Below are 24,393 nucleotides of genomic sequence, written 5' to 3' on the forward strand. Positions count from 1 at the left end.
GAAAACCAAGTTGTTTTCATGGACTGTATCAGACAGATACAGATGAGTTGTATTTAATTTAGATGTTTTGTATTCAAGCTATGCCTCTTCCCCCAGATGAACCAACATTTTAACGTGGATTGGATAGAAAATTCTAGAATTCTCTTTGAACCTCACAACCAGCAATAATACTGAACTCGGGAGTTTAGGAGGGCAATATTGGCTAGGGAGGTGGAGCAGCAGGTGCTTCGTGGCTTACAGTGGCTCCCTGTCCCCACCATACCCCCCATCCCTGGCTCACTGCAGGCATCCTCATCACCAGGAGGCTCCTTCCCAGATACAGCTCCCACCAGCCTCCCTACCAGCTCTCTCTCTGACACCCAACTGTCTCTGTTCCTCCCACCAGTACACCTCTGCGCTCACCTACGATGGGGTGAAGGTGATGGCTGAGGCTTTCCAGAGCCTGCGGAGGCAGAGAATTGATATCTCCCGCCGGGGGAATGCTGGGGACTGCCTGGCTAACCCAGCTGTGCCCTGGGGCCAGGGCATCGACATCCAGAGAGCTCTGCAGCAGGTGAGGCTGGCAACAACGGTGGCCCCACCCTATGGGAGCCTCGCAGGGGATTTAAGCATCAGTGTCAGGCGGGATATAGCTATTGAAAAAAAAAAAAGGGAGCACACCCGAAGCTTGGACCACCACTGCATTGTTTGTGGCTCTGACATAGGAAAGGTCGTGTAGAAATTTGAAGAACAAAATGAAAAAACGTAATAGTATGGACTAGTCATTCCTGACAGCACAAGAGCTCTATTTTATGCTTAGGGATTATGCTAAGAAGGGGAAGCCAGTGATGCTGTATTTGAAAGGGGACTTGAGATACACAAGGATGAAACTGAACCATTTTTGCAGGCTCTCAGAGACTCTGCTCTCTTGCCCTGATTTTCTAGATTTCTTCATTATCTTTGCTCTCTGTGCACATGTCAGGATGGGACCCTGAAAATGTTTCTCAACACTTCTGATTCTATTTTCTTGCTTCTCAGCATTGCACTCATCAATTTTGTTTGCACTTACGAATGGGCAAACAACAGGGATATAAAATGGTCAGGATCCTCCTATCAACTGACTCTGCAGAGGATTCTGAGGTGGAATCCAGATTCAACAGGGAGGAATATAAGCACTCAGTGATATGTCTGCTGTGGAAGCAGGATGAGACAGATACACGTGAGCCATGTGTTTGACATTCCTGTTTTAGAAGGTTCTGGGGACTTGCCCAGCTTTATGATTCTCTGAACTCCTAGAAATCTCTAGAAGTTTCTAGAAGCACCTGAAGCACAGACTAGTTCTCCAAGTCCTGACACATACCACACTATATGATGCCTCTGATGCCTCCTGAGAGAGACCGTATTTCCAAAGGGGACTGGGCACAGAGGGCAGGGCTCACTTCACAGGAATGTCCAAGTATCAGACACAGTGGCGAGCTGGCAACAGCAAAATGTTCTGGTGCAAATGACTCTCAGGACATACTCTCTCCCAGAGGGGAGCATTTCTGAATGAGGGAGAAATGTAGAGGAAAACACACAACTGTTACCACCTGTTTTCCAGCCACACATGCACAGCTCTAGCGATTTACAACCTGGAGAAACACACAAGATGGCAATATCATCAGTTGTTCTTTAGCTCAGCTGAAGCACCTGCACGTGGAGGAGAACACAGACTTCTGTCCTTTGGAATGAAGCAAAGCAACTGCCCTGTGGCTAGATGCAAACGGGTCCACCCACAGCCCTTTCTGCCCCACCCCCCGTCACTGTGCAGGGTGGCCCCGAATCCCTAGGCAGCAAGAGCCGGAAAGCCAGCAGCTTCAGAATGATTGCCAAAGGTGTGGTGCCTGCCTTCTGGCTTATTTAAAATGCTCTTCCAGGCTCCACAGTCGAGACAGCTTCTGTTTGCAATGTGAAGCTGGTTTCAGAAGGTCCCAGGGACTTGCCCTCAGCTTCCCAGCCCTTCCAGCTCCCTTGCCTCTCTCATCTTAAGGATGTCCCTGGAAGGATACGCTGACATCACCATGACAGTGATGAAGCCTGGAGACAATGTGAGTGGCAGAAAGGACTCTTACTCAGGAGACCTGAGGTCCAAGACCAGCCAGGCCCTTGAGTTTCTGGGTGACCTTGAAATACTAATTCAGATCCCCCACACCCTTCTCTTTCCTCACCCATGACAATGAGGCAGTCAGAGAGACCAGTCTCAGTTCTCACCTGGCTTACGAATTCTAAGCATCTAATTAATTTTCCTTACACTCTAACCCATGTCTTTCTGGTTGTAACATGCTCAGTCTTCTGTTTCTGCCTTCAGTGGGGTTGAGAGGAGGCAGTTGCTTTCATCAAAATAATAATGATCTCCTCTATACCAGGGGTCCCCAAATTCTAGGATCTAATGCCTGGTGATCTGAGGTGGAGCTGGTGTAATATTAATAACAATAGAAATAAGTACAAAATAAATGTAATGCATTTGAATCATCCTGAAGCCATGGCAGGGGCCACTACCCTGGTCATGGAAAAATTGTCTTCCACAAAACTGGTCCCTGGTGCCAGAAAAGATGAGAACCATGCTCTATACCATCTTGAATCAAGACATGCGTGTGCCAGTCAGCTTGTTCCTGCGAGCCTACTGTATGCTCTGCCCTATGCTCTGGGGACAATTAGAGAAGGCAAGCCCTGTCCTCAAGAAACTCTCTTTAGTCTCTATTGTGGCTAGAGGTAGGGTGGGGAGAACTAGCCGCAAAAACAGAAACAAAATATAATCAACATTCTGATCCGAAGATCAGCTGTTCAAACTGAATCAAATATTTGTTTATCACTTCAAATCACAAAAATGTATGGCAGAAAGAGACCTGAGAAATGACGACTCCCACTTTTTCTTACATTAGAGATGAAGCAGCTGACCCAGAGTTAGCAGGAACTCCCCCAGGATCAGCTTAGCAGTCGAGACTGTAACAGACCCTGAACTGGGGCTCCTCCTCCTGCCCCTAGCCTGCCCTGTGGCCCCAGGGACCTTTGCTTGTATGTACTGGGCCTCAGGGCCTCCCACACACAGTCATGGCTGCTGTCTAGCCATTTCATCCTCTAGACCCATCTCTTTAAATAGCCATGCCACTAGGGAGAATCTGTGTGCCCACAGTAGACTTGGTAAATCCCAATGCCAGTCAGTCTTCGGACCCCAACTTGGGATCTCAAATCACTTCTACCCTGACCTCGGACCTCCAGGTCACAAGTCGGGAGGGATCTGAGGGTTAGCTTGTGGTCAAGCTGGAAAGTCTGTGAGTTAGACCAGGAGGAATAAGCACATTATTCTAAAACTGAGGGTCATACCAGCTATGACATGGCCAGGGCTCACTATGCACAAGGTTCTGAACATATTTTACATGACTGATCTCACTGAATCCCCTATAATATAACCCTCCGAGGTAGCTGGTTTTATTAACTGTGCTTTATAAATATACACACTGAGCTACACAGATGTTCAAGAATTCCCCCAGATTATACAGCTAATTAGTGGTAAAAGTGGGATTCCACCCCACATCTCCTTGCTACCTCACTGTACCCTTAACTGCTCTGCTCTGAAGCCTCGAAGACCCAGCCCAGCAGATGAGAATGAGTTCTGGCCCAGCCAGCTACAGCACGTGGCCTCGGGTCCCCCTTACCCCGCTACAGTTTTCCCAGGAGCAGGGTGAAGATAACTCAGCCGCCTGCCTGCCCCCATCTCCTCACCCTGCCTGACCAAGGAGCCACTCAGAATAGTAATGATCCCACAATCCTGGAACTCCTCAACGCTCCAGGAAAGAGGAAGCATTAGGGTACCTATAAGTTGGCTTCTGACTGGCAGAAAAGAGTGAATTCCCCAAGTCAGGCTTTTAGCATTTAGGTCATCGGCCCTTTGAGGATATGACAGGACAAAAAAAGCTTTGTACCTTTTCCCCAGAAAAATGCACACACACACACACACACACACATATATTTTTGCATGACCATGAATCACGGGAAACCACAGACACTTCCAGAAGCCAAGCTAAGAAGTTGAAGTGAAGTTGAAGAACACCTGCCCTAAATAATGATCAGCCCTCTTAGCGTTTGTGTTTGCAGTCTGTCAGCCAATGATCACACCCATCAAAGTGAAGATTAACAGGGCACTTCGCTAGATGAGGTCGGGGTGGGGGGAGGGGAATAAGGGTATAAGACACAGTCCTGCAACTCAAACTGAAGACCCAGTGTTGAAGGAAAGATAAGCTCCTAAGAAATAATAGCCATAAAGTTGTGGATTCGAAGCTAAATCACATACGTAGCCAGGCTGTTGATGCTCTGGATGGTCAGAAAAGAATGCTACGACTGAGGACTGTGGACATTACCAGACTATCTGTAGGCATGTGTCTGGGGCTTTAAATAGGATGACCATATAATTTATCATCCAACCTGGAACACTGGGGAATGAAAGGGAGAGCTATTTACCAATTATCCCAGAACAAGAGATGTAGACTGGATCGATCCCAGGCAAACTGAGATGGATGGTCATGCATGCCATAAAGGAAGGATGACTTTAAACAAAGAGTGATTTGGGTTTTGGAGGGTCTGGGTGAGGATGTAAAGGGTACCAGCAGGAGTCTACAGCGAGGGTACAAGGAGGACTTCGGGCCATTGTGCTTGGCCATTAGTACGTTAGGAGGACAAGAGCGGGGCTCTCACCATGCCTCCACCAAGCACTATCTGGAGGATCCTGGATTAATTGCTCAACTTTTCTGGCATTAATTTCCTCATCTCTTAAATGAGTATAATCCTCATAACACTGCCTCCCTTTCTGGCTTGTGACAAGGCTCAAAATGAAATTTTTTAAAGGATAATATATAAGTTTCTTTGATGCTCAGGGCAACTGCCTGAGATAGCTAAAGCCAGGATTATTCTTCCCATTGATCAGGTGGGAAAGTGGAAGCTCAGAGGGGTCCTGAGACTTGCTTGCCCTACTAGAATAACCAGCACCCTGGTCCACAGGCTCTGGCTTCCCTAGTGGGCATTCAGGAGGAGAAGCCAAGAGAACAGACCTGCCTCAAGGCAGCCACAAAGAGGCTTTAGAAGCCCCAGACCAGGGTATCTCCACTGCCCCCACCCCCAGGGCTGGAGGTGCAGGAGTCAGTCGTCAGGGCTAACGGCTCAAGTAGTAAAAATGCCAACAAGCACTCTCCCAGCACCAGCAAGAAAGAACAAGTATGCTTCAGCATCTCATGGATGGCAAACACTGAGCTGGCACCCAATACAAATGACTGGAAATCCAAGGTTAAACCCCCATCTTTCATGGAGGGAGTCAGCAGGTGCCAGGATAGTGATAGGAGGTCCAAAAGGCAGGAACTCAGGGAGACTCCAGGTCTCCCTTGGCCTGACTCCTGTCACCCCAGCGTGGGGGTGGGAGGGAACGGGGGCTCAGAGGCTCAGTACTGATGGATAGGATGGCAGTTTCCAGATGTGGCCAAAGCATATGTTTCTGAGAAGCTTATTTCTCTAAGAGTCCAGACTGTCCTCATAAATGGTTTGGGGCTAATCTAGTCTCCTGACCTCCCCCCTTGCTCTGCCATCATGGAACAGTAGTTCTGGGACATATTCTTTCCCACAATTTAATTTATCTCAGGGTGTGTACATCCTGGCTTCTATAACTAGACAGTAAAGAGCCTTCAGCTCGCCAGGCCTCTCCTGACTTGCTGTGAATCCTGAACACAGGTGCCACAGCTCTGAGTCTCAATAATCCTACCTGTACAATCAGCAAAATAAGCTCTGCTTTTGCCACTCACTGGGTTTCTGGGAACATCACATAAGCAGCATCCTGTGAAACGGTGTGGCAATGTAAGAGGCCCTCAGGTCACAGAACTTTGCTGCTGCTGATTATTTTTTTTGGAAACTGAGAAAGGCATGTATAAATGACAGCGACAAGACCCTCATTTCTGCTGAAAGGATCCCCTGCTGTGAGGTCACAACTTATCACGCCCATGTTAAATCTTATTGTCCATACTTCGTACCCACTGAACACAGCACAGCAGTAGTAGCAATAGTAGTGATCATCATTATCTTCAGCATCACCGCCACTGAAATCACACACACCATACATTGAACATTTATGTCCCAGACAATATGCTAAACACTTCAGTCCTTTGAAGAGGAAACTAGGAAACAGATAGGCCTAGTGACTTGTACAGAGGAATTAGAGCGTGGCCTGGGGAAGGCCCAGCTAGAATAGAGGGTGGCAGCTGAATGCCTGGAGAACACACGACTTTACACATTTCTGTGTCACGTCTCAGAGCCAAGGACAGTAGCATGGGCCTCCATTTGAGAGGCCACTTGGTATATGAAGTGACGAAACCAGAATATGTCAGAAGCTCTGGATTTCAGACCTGCCTCGGACACTTGTAAGTCCTAAGTCATGAGCAAATCACTTTGCTATCCAGAGTCTGGGTTTCTGCCATGAAAGTGAAGACTGGGACTTCCCCAGTGGTCCAGTGGCTGGGACTCCGTGCTCCCAATGCAGGGGGCCCAGGTTTGATTCCTGGACGGGGAACTAGACCCCACATGCTGCAACTAAGACCTGACATAGCCAAATAAATAAAATAAATATTAAAAAGGAAAGAAAGTGAAGATCCTAATCTCTCTCTAACCAACCTATCTCAGGGGTTCCTCTGAATGAAGATAAAGTAATATGTGCCAAGTGTTTCATAAACACTTGGAAAATGGTGATAATATTAATAACATTATTAGTAACAATAAAAATAAGAGCTAGCCTTTGTTGAATACTTGCCATGGGGCAAGCATTGATCAAAAAATATCTAATTTCATCCTTAAACCAACCTTAAGACATAATTAACCCTAATGGGTCCTATTAAACAAATGAGGAAACTGAGTCATAGAGGCATTAGGCAATTAGCATATGAATTATGACATAATGATAATTAGTATGACACTTGACACTGGGGCCAAAAATAGATGCCTGTTTGAATCATTAATGACACATTTCTGTTCCTGCAAATCATCTGCACATCTGTTCCAGTCTATTTTTCCAAATGAGTCACACGAGCTGGCACATAGCAATGAATGGGAAGCTCAAGATGGGCCAGAGAGGACCAAGGAGGGAAGGTGAAGCTGCTGATGGGTAAAAACTGCTCCCGTCTCATTCCTTGTAGCAGGATCGGTGCTTTGCTTTCCCTTTGAAAAGCAAAAGTAGCCCAGATTTTCCAGAGTGAGAATTTCTCCAGATTTCATCTCAGAGAGTGAAGGATGTACTGCATAATTTGTTCAGTGCTCTAGGCCTGTTGTGACCTCCCTACTGAGACTTCAAACCAGGAGGTGATGGGAAGGTCAGCCTGAGAAGAGACACACTTTTCTTTCTTCCTTCCTTTCTTTCTTTCCTTCCTTCCTTCCTTCCCTCACCCTCCCACACACCCCATCTTAAATACATACACATACCCCAGCTATTCTTGTATCTTCCAGAGGCAGAGGGGTTGGTCATTCACTGTCAGAAAATGGTTACACCCTTCAAGGCTTCCTTTGAAGCCTATTTGAAGAGGGGGGAAATAAATAATGCTAGATTAGAGACATTACTTTGCCAACAAAGGTCCGTATAGTCAAGGCTATGGTTTTTCCTGTGGTCATGTATGGATGTGAGAGTTGGACTGTGAAGAATTGTGAGCGCTGAAGAATTGATGCTTTTGAACTGTGGTGTTGGAGAAGACTCTTGAGAGTCCCTTGGACTGCAAGGAGATCCAACCAGTCCATTCTGAAGGAGATCAGCCCTGGGATTTCTTTGGAAGGACTGATGCTAAAGCTAAAACTCCAGTACTTTCGCCACCTCATGCGAAGAGTTGACTCATTGGAAAAGACTCTGATGCTGGGAGGGATTGGGGGCAGGAGGAGGAGGGGACGACAGAGGATGAGATGGCTGGATGGCATCACTGACTCGATGGACATGAGTCTGAGTGAACTCCGGGAGTTGGTGATGGACAGGGAGGCCTGGCGTGCTGCGATTCATGGGGTCGCAAAGAGTCGGACATGACTGAGCGACTGAACTGAATTGAACTGAACTGAGAGGGCAAGGTTCATATTGGTTACAGGTACAGACTTATTGGTTACAGGTACAGACTCATCTCACTGGCCTTAGGCCAGACAAATCTGAGGAAACGTGATAGATTATGGTTGGAGAATGTGATTTCTAGTACCTGAGCTGATGACACACAGCTAGACTCATCCCCAATTTGAGGGTGGACCAATTTTATTCGTCACCTCTAGAGCAGCAGGCTTGGTCCCAAAGATCCTGGATGCTCCATGCTGACTGCTCACCCTTTAAAATGAGCCTGAAGATAGGAAGCCATGAAAGTTTAATCTGACTCATTTGTGGAGAAGAAATCCTATGAGGCATATTTGGGGGCTTCCTATATACATGTTGATTCAACAGCTAAGACCTATGTAAAGTCCTACATGATCTGGTCTTACCATAAAGGGTTTCCTCGGATGCTTTAAAGTTTGCATAACACTTTCACATTTGCTGTGTCATGTAAGGTGGATAGAGCAGGAATTTTGGAAACTAGAGTCTTGGAGAGGCGATCAGCCAATCACTTGGCTGTTCAGAGGAAAACTGGGGTAAAACCCAGGTCACCCAATTCTAGGTATTCAGGTTCCCAGGTATTTTATTCCCTGGCCTCACAAGGGATTACAAAGCAACACTGAGGCATGGCCCAAAGCATCACAAGGCTGGCTCCCAGTCCTAGGTCTTCCCCTGCCTCACCAGGGAGGGCACAGCAGTCTCTTCCTTCATGGGCCTGCTTCAGTTTCCGCATCTGAAGGTGTGTGTCTGAGGAGCGGTGATTCTCATGGGGTGGTCCTGATAGGGGTATGGGACTGAGGATGACACAAAGATTTCCTATGAAGATTGACTTCGATCCACTCTTACTGTTGGCCAAAAGCAATGGGTGAAGCAGTTTTCAGGAAGAATTTCATTTTAGTAGGAGAACTGTTCTCCAACAGTTATGCCTGCTCCAGGCCACGGAGTAGAGAGGTGTTTAGGATTGCTGCTACTCTAAGACCTCATCCCATGTAACTTTCTCAGGTTCTGGGCTTTCGGTTCAGCAGAAAAAGCCAGCAAATGAACAAACATGAAGCGCAACTTCAGAGTTCACTGGTCATCACCTGGCTTTTTCTTGCAGGTGCGGTTTGAAGGCTTGACAGGAAATGTGCAATTTAATGAGAAAGGACGGCGGACCAACTACACCCTCCACGTGATTGAAATGAAGCATGATGGCATCCGAAAGGTAAAGCTCCCTTTGCTTCCATTACACAGGGAGGAGAGGGCTGAACAGAGGCTCAGGCCGGAGCTGAGGGCCTGGGGAACCCAATGTTCTGGACTTGATCTCTTAGAAGAGAAGCAGGCAGTGAGGATTCTAATCTGGGCTCTGCTGTGAGCCAGCTAGGATTTTGGGCAAGTCAGTTGTTCCTCTGAGAATTGATTCACTGCAAAATGGAGATAAAAAAAAATCTCTACCTTTGCCTTAGGGTGCTTGTAAAGATCCAAGGGATGGGAAAATATTTGTAAAAAATGAAGTAATAGATGTGTATAAAATGTCACTACTGTTCCTGAGGGGTTTCAAGTAAGAACTTGAGAATGATGGTTTGTTGAGGAAGTTAACCATATTTCCCTAATCCACACTTGGTAGTATTCTCTCTCTCTCTCTCTCTCTGTCTCTCTCTCTGTCTCTCTCTCTCTCTCTCTCTATATATATATATGTATGTATATATCAGTTCAGTTCAGTCGCTCAGTCGTGTCCAACTCTTTGCGACCCGTGAATCGCAGCACGCCAGGCCTCCCTGTCCATCACCAACTCCCAGAGTTCACCCAGACTCACGTCCATCGAGTCAGTGATGCCATCCAGCCATCTCATCCTCTGTTGTCCCCTTCTTCTTCTGCCCCCAATCCCTCCCAGCATCAGAGTCTTTTCCAATGAGTCAACTCTTCTCATGAGGTGGCCAAAGTACTGGAGTTTCAGCTTTAGCATCATTCCTTCCAAAGAAATCCCAGGGCTGATCTCCTTCAGAATGGACTGGTTGGATCTCCTTGCAGTCCAAGGGATTCTCAAGAGTCTTCTCCAACACCACAGTTCAAAAGCATCAATTCTTTTATATATATACACACACACACACACACACACACACACACTTACTAAACATTTTAGAACAACGTTCAAATTCTTGGAGAAAACATTCAGAATTCTACCAGACTCTGCATTCTGGCCTTGGCCAATTTCTCTGACCTTGATCCTTGACACTCACTTTCTTTGTCTTTCCACTCCAGTCATTCCAACCAACGTTCACTTCCAGGAAGATATCATGTTCTTTCTCACCCCCCAGCCTCCAAATGCATTCCCTCTGGCTGGGACTCTTCTATCCCATCCCCCAATTCTAGCCTGACTTCAGGAGTCAGGGTAAATGTTGCTCCCCAGGAAAGCCTTTCCTGGGCTTCCTTGTTATGCCTCATGGCCACCTCTACTTTACTGTCCCTGGCCTTCACCACATCCCTAGTTCCTTGGGGTGGCACAGTGGGGTAAGTAAGAGGCTGTGCATGCACAGTATGAAGCTGGTAGAGTGTCAGAGCATTAGCGCCAGAATCCTGGGATTCCATCCTGGCGTCACCACTTACCAGCCTGTGACCCTGGACAAGTAAATCAGGTTCTTTGTGCCTTAAGCAGGGATTGAATGATCTAAGGACGCAGAAGTTCTGAGGGCTGGACCTGGCACATTGCAGAGTAGGTCTTAGTCTCTCAAACTTGATTCTCGCTATGCCTGTGCTGTCAAATACAGTTGCCACTAGCCATGGTTGGCTATTTCATTTTAATTCTAAATAATGAAAATTGACAAGTCCCGCAGTTGCACTAGCCACACTTAAGTGCTCAATAGCCACAGGTGGCTAGAGGCTGCCACGCCAGACAGCACGGCTGTGGATCACGCCCATCGTCACTGCAGGCTCTACTGGAGAGTGATGCTCATGTTCTCTACGCCCAGCCTGTGGGCTTCACGGTGCTCTGGGTGGTGTGGTGAGAAACACTGGCAGAATGGCTACAAGCGGGGTCACTGAAAACAGACACACAGGAATTAAGTCTCTGCCTCACTCTCTACTACACACATGACCTTGAACAACTGAGCCTCCTAGAGCCCCAGTGACATCACCTCCAAATGGGGAATAATGCCCTTTATCTCACAGGACTTCCACCAACATTGAGTGAAACAATGTCTGCTACCCCCTTGCCTGTGTGAAGGGGTCCCCAAAGCAGCCCCTGGCATGGATTGGGTATTCAACCCACATTTTGTTTGTTTGTTTCAACTGCCTTCTTTGGGCCACAAGGATTTTTATATCAGCCTTGACTATGAGTGAGTCAGGCTGTGCAAGCCCATAGAATGGATAAATCAGCAAACCGAAATAACAGAGTAACTTTAAAATCCACGAGCAATAGTTGTGCTTTATTTTTCAGGTCTCGGGGCTGTTTTTCAACTTCCTTCCCAATGACTAAATCCTTTCTTTGAATGTGGGTTTAGGCAGCCTTTGGTTACAGGGAATCTGACTTTCAGAAAATCAATTCCACCACATCTGTGGCTTCAGGTCTTTTACTCAATCAGCCTCCTAACAAAGTAATTTCTCAGATTCACGGGTAACCTTGTTGTGCTGGTTTCAGTGAACAGTGTGTGGCCTTACCTGACGTATGTAATAAAAAGGGACTGCTGCTGTTTAACTGGGAGCCTTGGGGACTCTCTCCTGATCTTTAGGCACGTATCCTGGCCACTGATCTGCCAACACACACTCTAGGTGTCTGGGTCCAATTTGACATCCTACTGAAATGTGTGTGGTCTCTGGGCATACGTTTATCCCACACTTCGGAGCTTCAAATGCCAGAATGTGCAGTGGCTCCAGTAAATCTAGAGCCTTCTGAAATGCCATTCAGAGATTCCACTTCGCCGTGGGGTACTGATTCAAATAGGGATCTCTATTCAAATAAAATGCCTTGTCAAATTCAAGTAGGATCACAAATTCTTAGAGTGGCTGTCAAGAGAGAAGTGCAGGGACATTCTTGAAGGTCTTTCATCAAGGGACCAGCATTAATGATGTAACCATCTTTTCTCATCACCATTGGTCCTGTAGCTATGTTTTGACTTAAAAAGGACAAGTCTCAACTTGAATTCAGTCACCCTTGCCCTGTCTCAAATTTTTCATTCCCAGTTATGACCCAAGTGTAACTGGAAAGGAAGGACCAGGTAGCAAAGAAAGTGACACAAAGTCCTCCCTATGTCAAAAGTAATTAAAAGTCCTGAAGCATTCACAGCCCTCAAGTCCAGACATCCTTTGGAAGTTTTTTCCTGAAATCTTTGCTACCCAACTTTAGACATACTGGTGGTGGTTTAGTCACTAAGTCATGTCTGACTCTTTGCGACCTTTACCACCAGGGAAGCTCCTTAGACATACTGAGTCCTGTTCTATTCTATCCACCCACTTCTCTCCATTTCCACTGCTGACTCCAGAGCTCAAGCCACCTTCTACACCTGCCTAGACTCACACAGGAGCCTCCCTACTGGTCACTAGTCCTACTGGCCAGGTTCTTGTCCCTCTAGAAGGCTGTTTTTCAACACAAGAGCTGATCATCTTCAAATATATATCAGGTTATATTGCTTCTCCGCTTAAAGCCATTGACTGGCTTCCTACTGCAGGGGCTTCCCTGGTGGCTCAGATAGTAAAGAATCTGCTGCCTGCAATGCAGGAGACCCAGGTTCAATCCCTGGGTTAGAAAGGTCCCCTGGAGAAGGGCATAGTAACCCACTCCAGCATTCTTTCCTGGAGAATTCCATGGACAGAGGAGCCTGGTGGGCTACAGTCCATGGAGCCACAAAGTCAGACACGACTGAGCGACTAATACACCACTGCAGGTAAAAGGTAACAGAACTCCTTCCTGTGGCCTTCAGACCCAGATACTGCAGCCCTCTGAACTCTTGCTCCTCTTTCTCTAGCTCACAACTCCACAGCTACCCCGGAATGTCTGCTTCTTTACCCGACATTCGCCATCACTGTGGTTTGATGTACATCTCTCTCCTTGTCATTCAAGTCTGGCCCAGCTGAAGTCACTCTGGAAAGGGCATTCCTGACCAAAATATCTAAAGTGACCCCCATCCGCCGAGCACACTCCCATTATCCTAATTTTTCACAGTGCTTCCCCTTTCTGAGATTCTCTTGGTGGTTTACTGATCTCTATTGGGGTTGGTAAACTTCAGCCTGCAGGCCAGATCCAGCCAACTGCCTGTTTGTTTACAGCCCGTGAGCTAATGATTTTTACATTTTTAAATGGTTGAAGTAAATCAAAAGATGAATACTTCATGATATGTGAAAATTACATGAAATTAAAATTTCAGGGTCCATAAATAAAGTTGTGGGGGTTTTTTTTTTTTGGAATACAGCCAAACTCATTTGTTTCAGTATTGGCTATGGCTGCTTCTGCACTGTGACAACAGAGATGGGTAGTTGCTACAGAGACTGTTTCACCCACAAAGCCTAAAGTATTTACTGTCTGGCGCTTTAAAGGTGAAATCTGACAACCCCTGGTCTGAATATGTATTGTCTTTCTTCCCCTCCTCTCCACCTCCTTCCACTAAAATGTCAGCTCTCTAAACGCAGGGACATGGTTGTGTTATTTATTATATCCTCAGTGCCGATAATATATTGATGCATAGTAAGCACATGCAAATAAGTGGTTGTTCATTAAATGAGCGGGCAGCATATTGAATGTTGCTTGGCAACCAGGAAGCATACTACTCTGGCCCATTTTCCCATAGATCTGCCAGCAAATAAGGAAAAAAAATGCTGATAAATTTAATGAAATAACACCTCAAGCAGAACTCAGATAAAGTCACATGCAAACTTACAAAGTTCAAATTCTTTAAGTATGTTAGTTAAGGTGCAATAACAGATAAACTCTAAAAATCTCAGCTGTTTAATGCAACAGAGGTCTACTTCTTATTCACCTAGTGATCAGTTTGGGGGACTGGGGACTCTGGTTAAGACTCAGGCTTATGGAGGCTCCATTGTCTGTCTGGGTCTTCCGCCTATCAATAGCCAGCTAACAAGTGAGGAAGAAAGATATTAGAAACTGTGCTGGGGATTTGGGGGAGTCAGGTTAGGAGAGGCACTCATCACTTCTGTGTTCCACTGGCCAACCCGATCTCCTGGCCCATCTAGACACACGGCAGGCTGGGAATTGCAATGGCAGTCTAAGTAACTACTTCCCACCATACCTGTAGGCTATGAATAGTGAACAAGAATCCTTGCTGGTCATCAGGTTGTCTCTGCCACAATAGGCAACTTCCTTTTAAAAACTTTATCATAATGGATCTCATTTTTGGAGGTCAGGAGCTGTGGCTTCAGAGGCAGCTTAGAGCTACAAATGATACAACTACAAATGTGTCGATGTGATTTGATGACTGTGTAAGGTGGACCTATTGTATATACTCTTCAATGATCATCTTCTTTTTAGGCTATATTTACTTTAAAAAATCTAATCTATCATCCCATGACAGACTCATTTCTATATTCAAAGAATCTTTAGAAGTAGATGGAAAACAGGAGATCAAAAATTCTAACTGGCTCCAGGAGAAGACCTGTCACTGTCAGAATTGTTTAAATCTTCTCTTGAACAGTGGGGCCCAATTTTTTACCAAACTACTAGCTCTGATTTACTTTGAGATAAAATCAAAGTTCCTCCATATCCTTAGTAGAGAATCAAAGGGCTGTATAATAATCCAGCCCATTTCTCTAAGAAAAGGAAATTTGCTTCATCTCTGAAGTGCAATGTCTCTTCAAAAAACTTTGCCAGTTCTCTTTTCATCAAAATGTGGAGCTAGATTTCTCAGCCTCCTAGCTGACATGGGAGGCAAAGCTGGGTTTTGGCATCACCCTGCTCTTCTGACTGGTGATATTTTTTTATTTCCCTACAAAAGGGTTAGGAATAAAATAAGCTTGCTTACAACATATAAGTGTTCCTCTGGCTTTTGATATAAGCCAACCTAAACAATAATTTTTATAGATACCAATTTAACATTAGTGCTAGGATACTAACTCTGAAGGATCCTTACCCTTAAAAAAGTCTCTTTCTAAGCCATATAAATCTTATCTACACAGATTTATCTTGCTTTTCCCTTCTTTCTTTAATCAAAACAGCTTGCAATTTTAGAGTGGTGTTTTGTGGGGTTTTGCACCATTTATCCTAGGACATGCTGCATATCAGGAGGGTTACATTGTCAAATGAGTTTGAGAAATGCTCCATAATATATACTCCTTTTGGAAAGTGGAAACATTCAATAGCAAAATGAAACTGAAATGTCCTATAGTACAGAAGCCTATTAGCCTTCAACTAGGCGTTACCCTACTGAATAGCATTTTTTAGTTTAATAACAACTTAATATGAACCACACACTATGATTATTGTTGTCAATGAACTAACTCATTTGGTTCTCACAGCCACCCTGTGAGACAGGTACTCTTGTTGTATCCCCTCTACAGGGCAGAGACTGAAGCCCATTGAGGTCAGTTAACTGGCCCAAGTCATACAGTTAGTAATTAGGAAAATCTGTCTTTTAAACCAGGTCTATCTGATGCCAAAGACCAATCTCTGTACCATTAAGCCCCCACTTTTACAGATAATTCCCATGAAGGGACTTCCCTGGCGCTCCAGTGGCTAAGACTCGGTGCTCCCAAAGCAGGGGGCCTCGGTTTCAACCCTGGTCAGGAAATTCGATCCCACATGCCTCAACTAAGAGTTGCCAAGTCACAACTAAGACCCGGTGCAGTCAAATACGTAAGATAATTTTTTTTTAATATTTGAAAAACTCTATCAAAACTCAATAGATTTTAGAGAACTTAGTTGCATGTCAAAGGAGGCAGCTACCTTGATACTGATGGTACAACTGATGGTTGTAGAGATTCGTAAGAACAGCTGAGCTGGTGACAAATCATGAAGAGGGTAGAAGGAAGAAAGAAAAAAAAAGGAAGGAAGGAAGAAAAAGGAGGAGGAAGTGGGAGGGAAAGGGCATGAAGACACCAGGGCATCATCTGCAGGAGGCAAAAATGGTGATTAAATTTGCTAGATCATCTCCCAACTTTGTGCTGATTATATTAAACAATACTACTTCTGAGGTCCATGACCTGGCTTCTGTGCTTTGCCACTCATCTGCTATATAAACTTCATAAGCTTGATCATCTGATCTCCCCAAACCTCAGTTCTCTCATCTGTAAAACAGGGAAGATAATTCCCAGCCTGTCTGTGTTATTTGAATAGTGTGAGGAGCAAAAGAGTTAAGTGTTGGGTAAGTAGTTTGGAAATTATTTTTCTAAACTTGCACTACGATATACTACAATAATGGTTTGAAACATTTATTTCTCAATTAAAGGTCTCCTTGTAAAAATGAACTCTTAAGGGGAATCCCAAAGTGTGAAATTGATTAAAAGCAGAGCTGACGGTTGAATCAGGGATGAAGAACCAATAGCTTCCTCCATCTTCCCTGACCCCTGGCCCACATCCCGAGGAAGTGGCAAAGGGGCTTCACAGGTGCCCTAGGGCCCCTTGAAGCACAGGCCTAGCAAAGCAAGGTTGCACTGTGGTCTTGAGCAGGTCCCCTAGTGCCTGAGCCTCTGTTTCCCTCTATAAAAAGAAGAAGTTAGAAGAAATGATTCTTCAAGCCTCTTTCAGCTCTGATATTTTGGAAATCTACATTTCTAGTTCTTGTCTTTAGAGAGAAATGTCTCCCTCCAAGCTAACTGAAAGTGCCCCCACATGAGCAGCATGGTACCCATGCCTGCAGGAGGGCAAATCCTGACCCAGTGTTCTGAGAGACAGCCTCCCACCTGCCTTCATGCCTCTGAACTGTCTCAGCATGAACAGGATCCACTGTCTCCGTGCTGGATCCACTCATTCTCTCAACAAACCTTCTTCCCTGAACTGCTTCTCTGTGGAACAATGGGCAGCCTGGAATGAATAGACCTCTAGCTTTGTTCCCAAGGAGCACCATGGAGAGACGGGGACAGATGTACCAACAGCTAGACCATGGGGCCAGTGGGAACCAACACGAGGCACTCAGGGTCAGCTGGCAGCCTAGCGGAACACGGACACACACAGCCGTGGCCAGCCTGCCCCATTCCAATCCTGGCTCCACAGCTCTCCTGCAGCCTTGGGAAAGTTATTCCACTTCCCCGCATCTCAGTTTCTTCACATTTAAAATGGGAGTGACAATTAATTACCCACTTCATAGGTTTTGAGGAGGATGAGAGAAGTTAAAACATTAAAAAAAAAAAAAAAAAACACTTAGTATTAATATTTATTTTTATTTGTTTGGCTGCACCGGGTCTTAGCTGCAGCACGCAGGTTCTTCCGTGGCACGTGTGAAGTCTTAGTTGCAGCATGTGGGATCTAGTTCCCTGACCAAAGATCAAGCCTGGGACCCTGCAATTGGAGTTCGGAGTCTTAGCCACTGGACCACCAGGGAATTCCCTAAAAAAACACTTAGAAGAGTGCCTAAAATACAATAAGCACCCAAATACTGTTAAGCAACATGCTTTCCAGCCCAGGGCTAAGTCCCCTCTGGTGGTGAAAAGCTGCCCCTGGAGACAGATGACCAGGGTTCCTGGCCGGCCTCAGCCACTTAGCTGCATCACCACCCTCACCATGCAGGTTAACAGACTTCTCTAAGCCAGATGCAGCAGCACAAAGCCTGTCACACACAGCCTCCGACAGAGCAAGAACATGATCAGTGTTGGCAATTAATACTGTTGCTGTTAACGGCAGTGAGATCGCAGGGAGAACTATTTATTTCTAGCTGAGGGGACTGGGAAAAGCATCAAGGTGAAGATGACCTTTGAGTGGACGGCTGGCATGTGCCTCGGATTTCATGAATCTGGACTGACTTTGCAGAACTGCTCTTCCTTCTCCATGTGTACTGCAGTTCTCCTTCCTGTTTGCCTGTTACAGCTGCAGCCAGCAGAACCACCACAAAACACAGTGGTCTAAAGCTTAATAGAGACAGAGGTAGAGATGGGGTGTGTGTGTGTGTGTGTGTGTGTGTATGTGTGTGCGCGTGCTTAATAGAGACAGAGGTAGAGATGGGGTGTGTGTGTGTGTGTGTGTGTGTTAGCCATGCCATTCTGTTCTTCCCAAACCTTCCATGACTTCCTGTTGCCTTCAGGATAGGCCTACACCATTTAGCTTGGCCTGCAAAGCCCTCTGCTACCTAGACCCAGGCCCCACTTTCCTCTGGAGCTAACCCAGTCCTCCACCCAGGACCCATTAAACTTACATATCCGGGCAGATTCCTGTGTCTACAGCTTGGCTCATCTTTTCTCTGACCTGACAGATTTGGACCCAACCTATCCATCCCTCGCGACTTCAGCCTCACCTCCTCCAGCTACCTTCTTCCCAGCATAGGTTTCATACTTGGCTCCTGCTTCTCCAAACTCCTTGGGCTCAAGCTACCGGAGTCACTCACTTGTCACTTCTGGGGCCACACGCGTGTGTGTGTCATGTATTCCTGAATAGAGTAGAGGGACTGTCAGAGCAAGGACTATCTCTGAGACTTCTGTGTATCTTTCTCAACTCTGCCACACAATACCACCAACATCTTAGCTCAGAGTCTTACACACAATAGAGATCCTATAAATATTTGCTGAAAGACCTTGGAAAATGAGTCAGTATAAAAAAGTACTAACTAATCTTTAAAAAAAATAATGCTGTCAACCAGTATTTGAAGGTACAACTGTATGCTCAGTATTATAATAGTTTAAAAATTGGAAATAAGAGAAATAAATAAACACTAAAATAACCATCACCTAGCAAGTTGAATCTAGATGGGAAAATAGAGTTAACCTAAAAAGAAAAAAAAAAAAAAAAAGGTTTAAATCCTATGATTCCAACTACAGTTCAGAATGAGCTAAGGAAGAGAAGGATTACTAGGCAGGGAACAAGGAGGAGTTTGACCTTGTGAACAAGGCAGGGAATTAAATCTCTGTGACCCTGACTTACATTGTGCAAAATAATTTGCCACATAAACAGTTAAAACCTCACTTCTCAAGAGAAGCAATTTTCAGGCTTCCCCATCATGATGAGGATTTTCATGGGGGTGGGGCTGGGAAGACCAGACCTGGAGAGCATCTTATCTCTTGCTGTTTATATCTAGCACACTTTAAAGTCTGGTGTGTCCAGCATTGCTGGTGTGACACTCCTTGATTTCCTATCTGGTGTTGGCTAGAGGGTGCAGAGTGGGCCATTCCTGAGAATCCTGGCTCACCCTATGTCACCACACCCCTCTCCTTAACAGATTGGCTACTGGAATGAAGATGACAAATTCGTCCCTGCAGCCACAGATGCTCAAGCCGGGGGGGATAACTCAAGTGTCCAGAATAGAACATACATCGTCACCACAATCCTAGTGAGTACTCAGTCCTTTGTGGAGGTTACCTGGGATGTGAGCTAGGCCAACACAGAGGCTTCCTCAAGAGTGAAAGCTGGTCATTCTTCTGGCCAAAAGTGTGCAGTGGGTAGGAAGAGGGAGTTAAAAATTATCCTGAAATTCAGAGGGATTTTCGCTCTCTGGCTCTGCCATGATTTCACTTTGTGCCCATGGATAAGTCAGTCACCCTCCTATGAGCCACAGTTTTCCCATCTATAAAACATAAGAGATTAAATAAATTGTGGTGCTTCTGACTCTACTCTTCCTCAGTAGAAGTCATTTTCAAAGAAAGCCCCTAACGTACATCACCTAGAGTGGACAGAAGTGAAGCTGCTGTGATTTTCAGTGGTTGGTCATAAGAAACCTGGAACCTATTTAGGATCTACTTCCCCACTGTCACACCCCCAGAGGTACCTTCAAAGAAACACAAAAGCTCCTGAAACATCACTTGAAAAGCTATGCACGACATCTCAATGAAACATTCTTATTTTACCAGTTTTCTTCTTTAACCCAAGAAGTTTTGTAATTGGAGGAGCAGAAATGCAGGAAGTGGGTTTAGGGGCTAGAGAGACTCCCCCAAAGTTAACCAATGTTAACTCCTCTGCCATGCCAAAGGCCTCCCTCCCCAAGAGTGAACCCCGAACCCACACTCTCTGTCTCCCATTTCTCCACCAGGAAGATCCTTATGTGATGCTCAAGAAGAATGCCAACCAGTTTGAAGGCAATGACCGCTACGAGGGCTACTGTGTGGAGTTGGCGGCAGAGATTGCCAAGCATGTGGGATATTCCTACCGTCTTGAGATTGTCAGCGATGGAAAATATGGAGCCCGTGACCCTGACACAAAGGCTTGGAATGGCATGGTGGGAGAGCTGGTCTATGGAGTAAGTCCCCCATAGGGTAGGGAATTCGAGGCAGAGAAAGATGGTTGGACAGGAAATTTTGGTGGTTAGATGACCCTACCCATAGATGCCTATTGGACCCTATAGTTTAGTATGGTTGCTGCTAGAAAGATGAACAGTCTAAAATCCAGTGTCTTAAGACATTTTTTGCTCATGTTCCTGGTCCCAGCTCCTTCAGCCAGACTCACTTCAGTCTTGTGACTTCAGTTGATCATCACCCAACACAGGTGACAGTTTAGCTTTAAGGTTAGTTTTCCCGAGGCAGACCGCCGAGTGCTCACTTTCCTGTTCAGTCACTTAAGGCCCCCTCGAAATAATTTCTTCCCTGGATACAATCAAACTTTCTAGTCACTTGCCCTTTCTGGCACCTTCCATTTCAGCCAAGCCACCCCAAGTCACTCTGTTCTCTAGGGTGCCTGCTTCCATTCTGCCCCTCTAAAATCTTACCCTTCCCCCCAAACCTGATCACATACTGCTTTTTCCAAGGTGTCATTCTCCCCATAAAAGGTACGGGGAGAACCCTTTTTAACTCTTCTTGCCTTCACCGTAGGATTTAGTTTCTGCTTCTATTATGGCTTACCTTGCCTTGTACACTTGTTATCTGTGAATAGGGATTGGTCTACTCCATTCCCTACCCTTGAAATAAGACCACACACAATTGCTATAACACCTTCAATAAACTGAAGCATTTTGGGGAAGTCACTGAATGCTCTGAATTGTTTTAACTATTTAAGGAACCATTGAGAAGTAAAAGATCTGATCCCTGTCCCCAAGGAACTTGGCATTTTCTGACATAGAAAAGACAACGAGAGAGACTGGTAATATAGCAAAGAATCAAGGTCCATGCAGAAGGCCAGCATGAGGTGGTCTAGCCCACGAGAAAGATGTGTAACCTGGAAAGCGGCCATGTCCAGGTACAGAGAAAGGCAGCCCAGGAATGTCTATAGTATAAACTATAAGATGGTGATAGAAATAAGTTGTGAAAGAAGAATGAGAAAAGACTGATGATTTTTTGTAGAGGGCTTCAGTTGAGTAGTCAGTGACAAGATTGAGTAAGAAATGATAAGGGAAAGGGTGTGGATTGACTCAGCAGGCTCTGAAAGATCATGAAGATACTCGAGTAGAGAAACAACAAAAGGCAATAAAAGAAGAATCCTGCCGCCACATGCAGGAAAGGCACCACCACAGCTTCACTCATAGAAATCAAAGACTCCTGCCTAGGGCTTTGAACAGAAGCAAATGCCGAGCCCCAGGATGGTAAGAAGTTCTGGTCAGGATAAAGCAACCATTTAGGAGCTTTTAAAATCTCATTGTCTCAGATCGAGGAAATAAGAGTCATGATGGCCATAAGAGCCATAAAAAGGGAATTCAAAGAAGAAAGAGATAGAATAAAGAAAAGTCTTTCTAAGAAGGTGGCCTTTGATATGACCTGGGAAGATGGTTAATGAGTTAAGGAGGTTGTGCTTCTACCTTCTCTCTCCTCTGCTGCCTCTCGCTTTGGGGAAGTATCATCAATGAAAGATAGAAGATCTAGATGGTTAATGCTGCATTGGGAAGCTGGTTTCCATGGGAACCTCCACCAAGTTCTTAAGGTCATCCCCATGGCAACTGCTGTGAACTTTTCACCTCCACCAGAATTCATCTTCACCTTCACCCAGTGTAATCTGGTTCCTTCAGTAAAAGGCCCAAGATCTGGGCTGAACAACAGTATGATTATCCTGAGGGAAAGCCCCCCAGTACACAGCCATCAGCCATGGGCCACTGGCTCATCAGTGACAGAAATCACCTCTGAGTGCCTCAGCTGCCAGTCTTTCTTGTTCCCTCCCCTCCACCAGGCCTGTTACAGCTGTATTCTGAAGACTCTATGATGGGCCCAAATGGATGCCCTCTCTTGAGGGCATTTTCAGTTTGGCTTTCCTTGTCTGTCCCATCTAAGAAAGAATAGAGGGGTCTGAGGAGGCATCTCTAGCCACAAATGACCAGCAAGGTCAGAAAAAAATTTACTTGGAGGGCTCCAGATTTCTTCTTTCTGTGCCTCTCAAATAAGCTAAGTCAATCAGGGTGTCTCACCTTCCCTTTGCTCATTCTTGCTCTTATGCACCATGGTAATAGTAGCATTTCAGCACATTGCTTATACCGGGCACTGTGCTAAATACTTCACCCAAGTTATTTCACTTACTCCTCATAACAACCCCAGAAGGTGGATGTGATTACTCTCCGCATTTTATCCATGAGGACACTGAAGCCAGGGAGACTAGGCAGTTGGGCAAAGGACACAAGTGATGAGAATAGCCACAGTGCATTCTCAAATACCACAGGCTACAAATGAAGGCTCTGCTTATTGCATAGGCACGGCTGTGTGCCTGGGTTGCCATGACTTTCTGGCCAGTTCTTTGTCTTAATGAAGCAGAAGTAGAGTGAACTTTGGAGACACACACACAAATCCAGATTTGAATTCCAACTCTGCCTGCTCACTAGCAACATGACTCCTGCGAGCCATTGATCTCCTCCCGGGGTTCCCCTGAGTTCTTTGTCCCAGGGCTGGGTGGGGAGTATTTCCCTACACAGGGCCTGGCTCAGAGTGGCTCTCTATCCCTGATGGTTTTCTCCCATTTTTGCTTTTACCTAATACATCAACAATGTTTACTATTTTCCCAAGATTTTTTCCAGACATATTTGATTTGGGGATCTCCTAGGTCAGTGTTTCTCTAAGTCTGGACCAGCAGCAGCAACATCACCTGGGAACTTGCTGGAAATGCAAATTCTCAGGTCTCCCCAGACCCAGTGATCTAGAAAGACTGCCATCTGTGGTTTAAAAAACCCCCAAGGTGCTTCTGATGTCTGCACACTCAAGTTTGAGAATCACTATCTCAAGATGTCAGTTTCAGAAAATAATTTTGAGCACCTGTGAAATGCCCACGGTTCACGGTGCTCACGTATTTGAATTCTTTTGACTCTCACAAAACACTGCTGTCCAGTAGATAAAGCAAAATTTATTATGCCTCTTTTTCTAAAGAGGAAACTGATATTCATAAGGACAACTGTCTCACTCGAGGGCACATGGTCAGTGAGTCACAAAGCCAAGAAGGCAGGTCTACTTTCCCAGATGAGCCGTGCCTATAAGTGACCCTGCAAAGGTCCAGTGACTTCCTCAGATGCTGGAAATCAACTCCTAAGACCTTTCAGTCAACATCAAACAAGCTAAAACTTGTTGTTCAAAACTTGTGCTGCTTTGCACAAACCACCTTCTCTCTCTGGACCTGGGCTCCTATCTGCAAAATGATGTCACTGCATTTCCCACTGCGTGTGTATCCTATGCATATGGGTGTGTTTTGATGCTTGGGGCTCAACAGACAAAGAATTTTGGAAATACTAAATCTGCTTACCCCTCTTAGAAATTCTCAGTGCACAGTAGTCTGCTAAAGGTTCTGAAAAGTCCTGCCAGTTTAAATTCATGTTAATTTTTATATTATAATTAGTTACATCCTTCCACAAATAATGTTACATGGAACAAATCTTGAAACTGCTAAGTTAAATAAGAACTAAGATGATTGGTTTTGTGATTTTTTTCCAGGTCACAGTCCCTTTTATTAACTCACATCTGGAGGCATAAGACAAATCCATTCAATTCCCTTTACCATCTTTGAAGCCGGTCTTCACCCACCTCCCTCTTGGGTAACTTGTAGTTATTCACTCCGAGTCATTTCTAAAGACTTTTCTCCCCTATTCCTTTTCTACCTATGAGAAAAAAGGAGATACTGTCTCCCTGGCAATGGCTTGTAAGTGTTTGTAAAAAGTATCAAGATTTAGGCAGTAGGTGTTAGCGGAAAAAACAGAATTGCTGAGACATATACTCAATCCCACATTGCTTTACAGAAAGTTTCTTTCTCTAAGTGAGAAATTTAAGTCATTCTAAAGCCAGGCTTTTTATTCCACTTAAAATGCCTTCTCAAAAATCCCATCCAATGAGAATAA

General features: G+C 45.3%; 1 protein-coding gene across 4 annotated transcripts in view; it reads left to right on the forward strand.

Annotated features, from left to right (window-relative positions):
* The window catches only part of GRIA1 (glutamate ionotropic receptor AMPA type subunit 1), a 350,905-nt gene that overhangs the window by 228,623 nt on the left and 97,889 nt on the right, over positions 1-24,393 (forward strand). For 3 of the 4 annotated variants that reach the window (XM_005894393.2, XM_005894392.2, XM_005894394.2), the window contains 4 exons: positions 386-553; positions 9,201-9,305; positions 19,387-19,497; positions 20,194-20,400. In XM_005894393.2, the coding sequence (XP_005894455.1) occupies positions 386-553; positions 9,201-9,305; positions 19,387-19,497; positions 20,194-20,400 (591 nt within the window). The remainder of the gene's footprint in view (positions 1-385; positions 554-9,200; positions 9,306-19,386; positions 19,498-20,193; positions 20,401-24,393) is intronic. The other variant, XM_070374901.1, reaches the window with a different exon arrangement.

Source organism: Bos mutus, chromosome 7, assembly GCF_027580195.1.
Source record: "Bos mutus isolate GX-2022 chromosome 7, NWIPB_WYAK_1.1, whole genome shotgun sequence".
Classification (NCBI taxonomy): Eukaryota; Metazoa; Chordata; class Mammalia; order Artiodactyla; family Bovidae; genus Bos; species Bos mutus.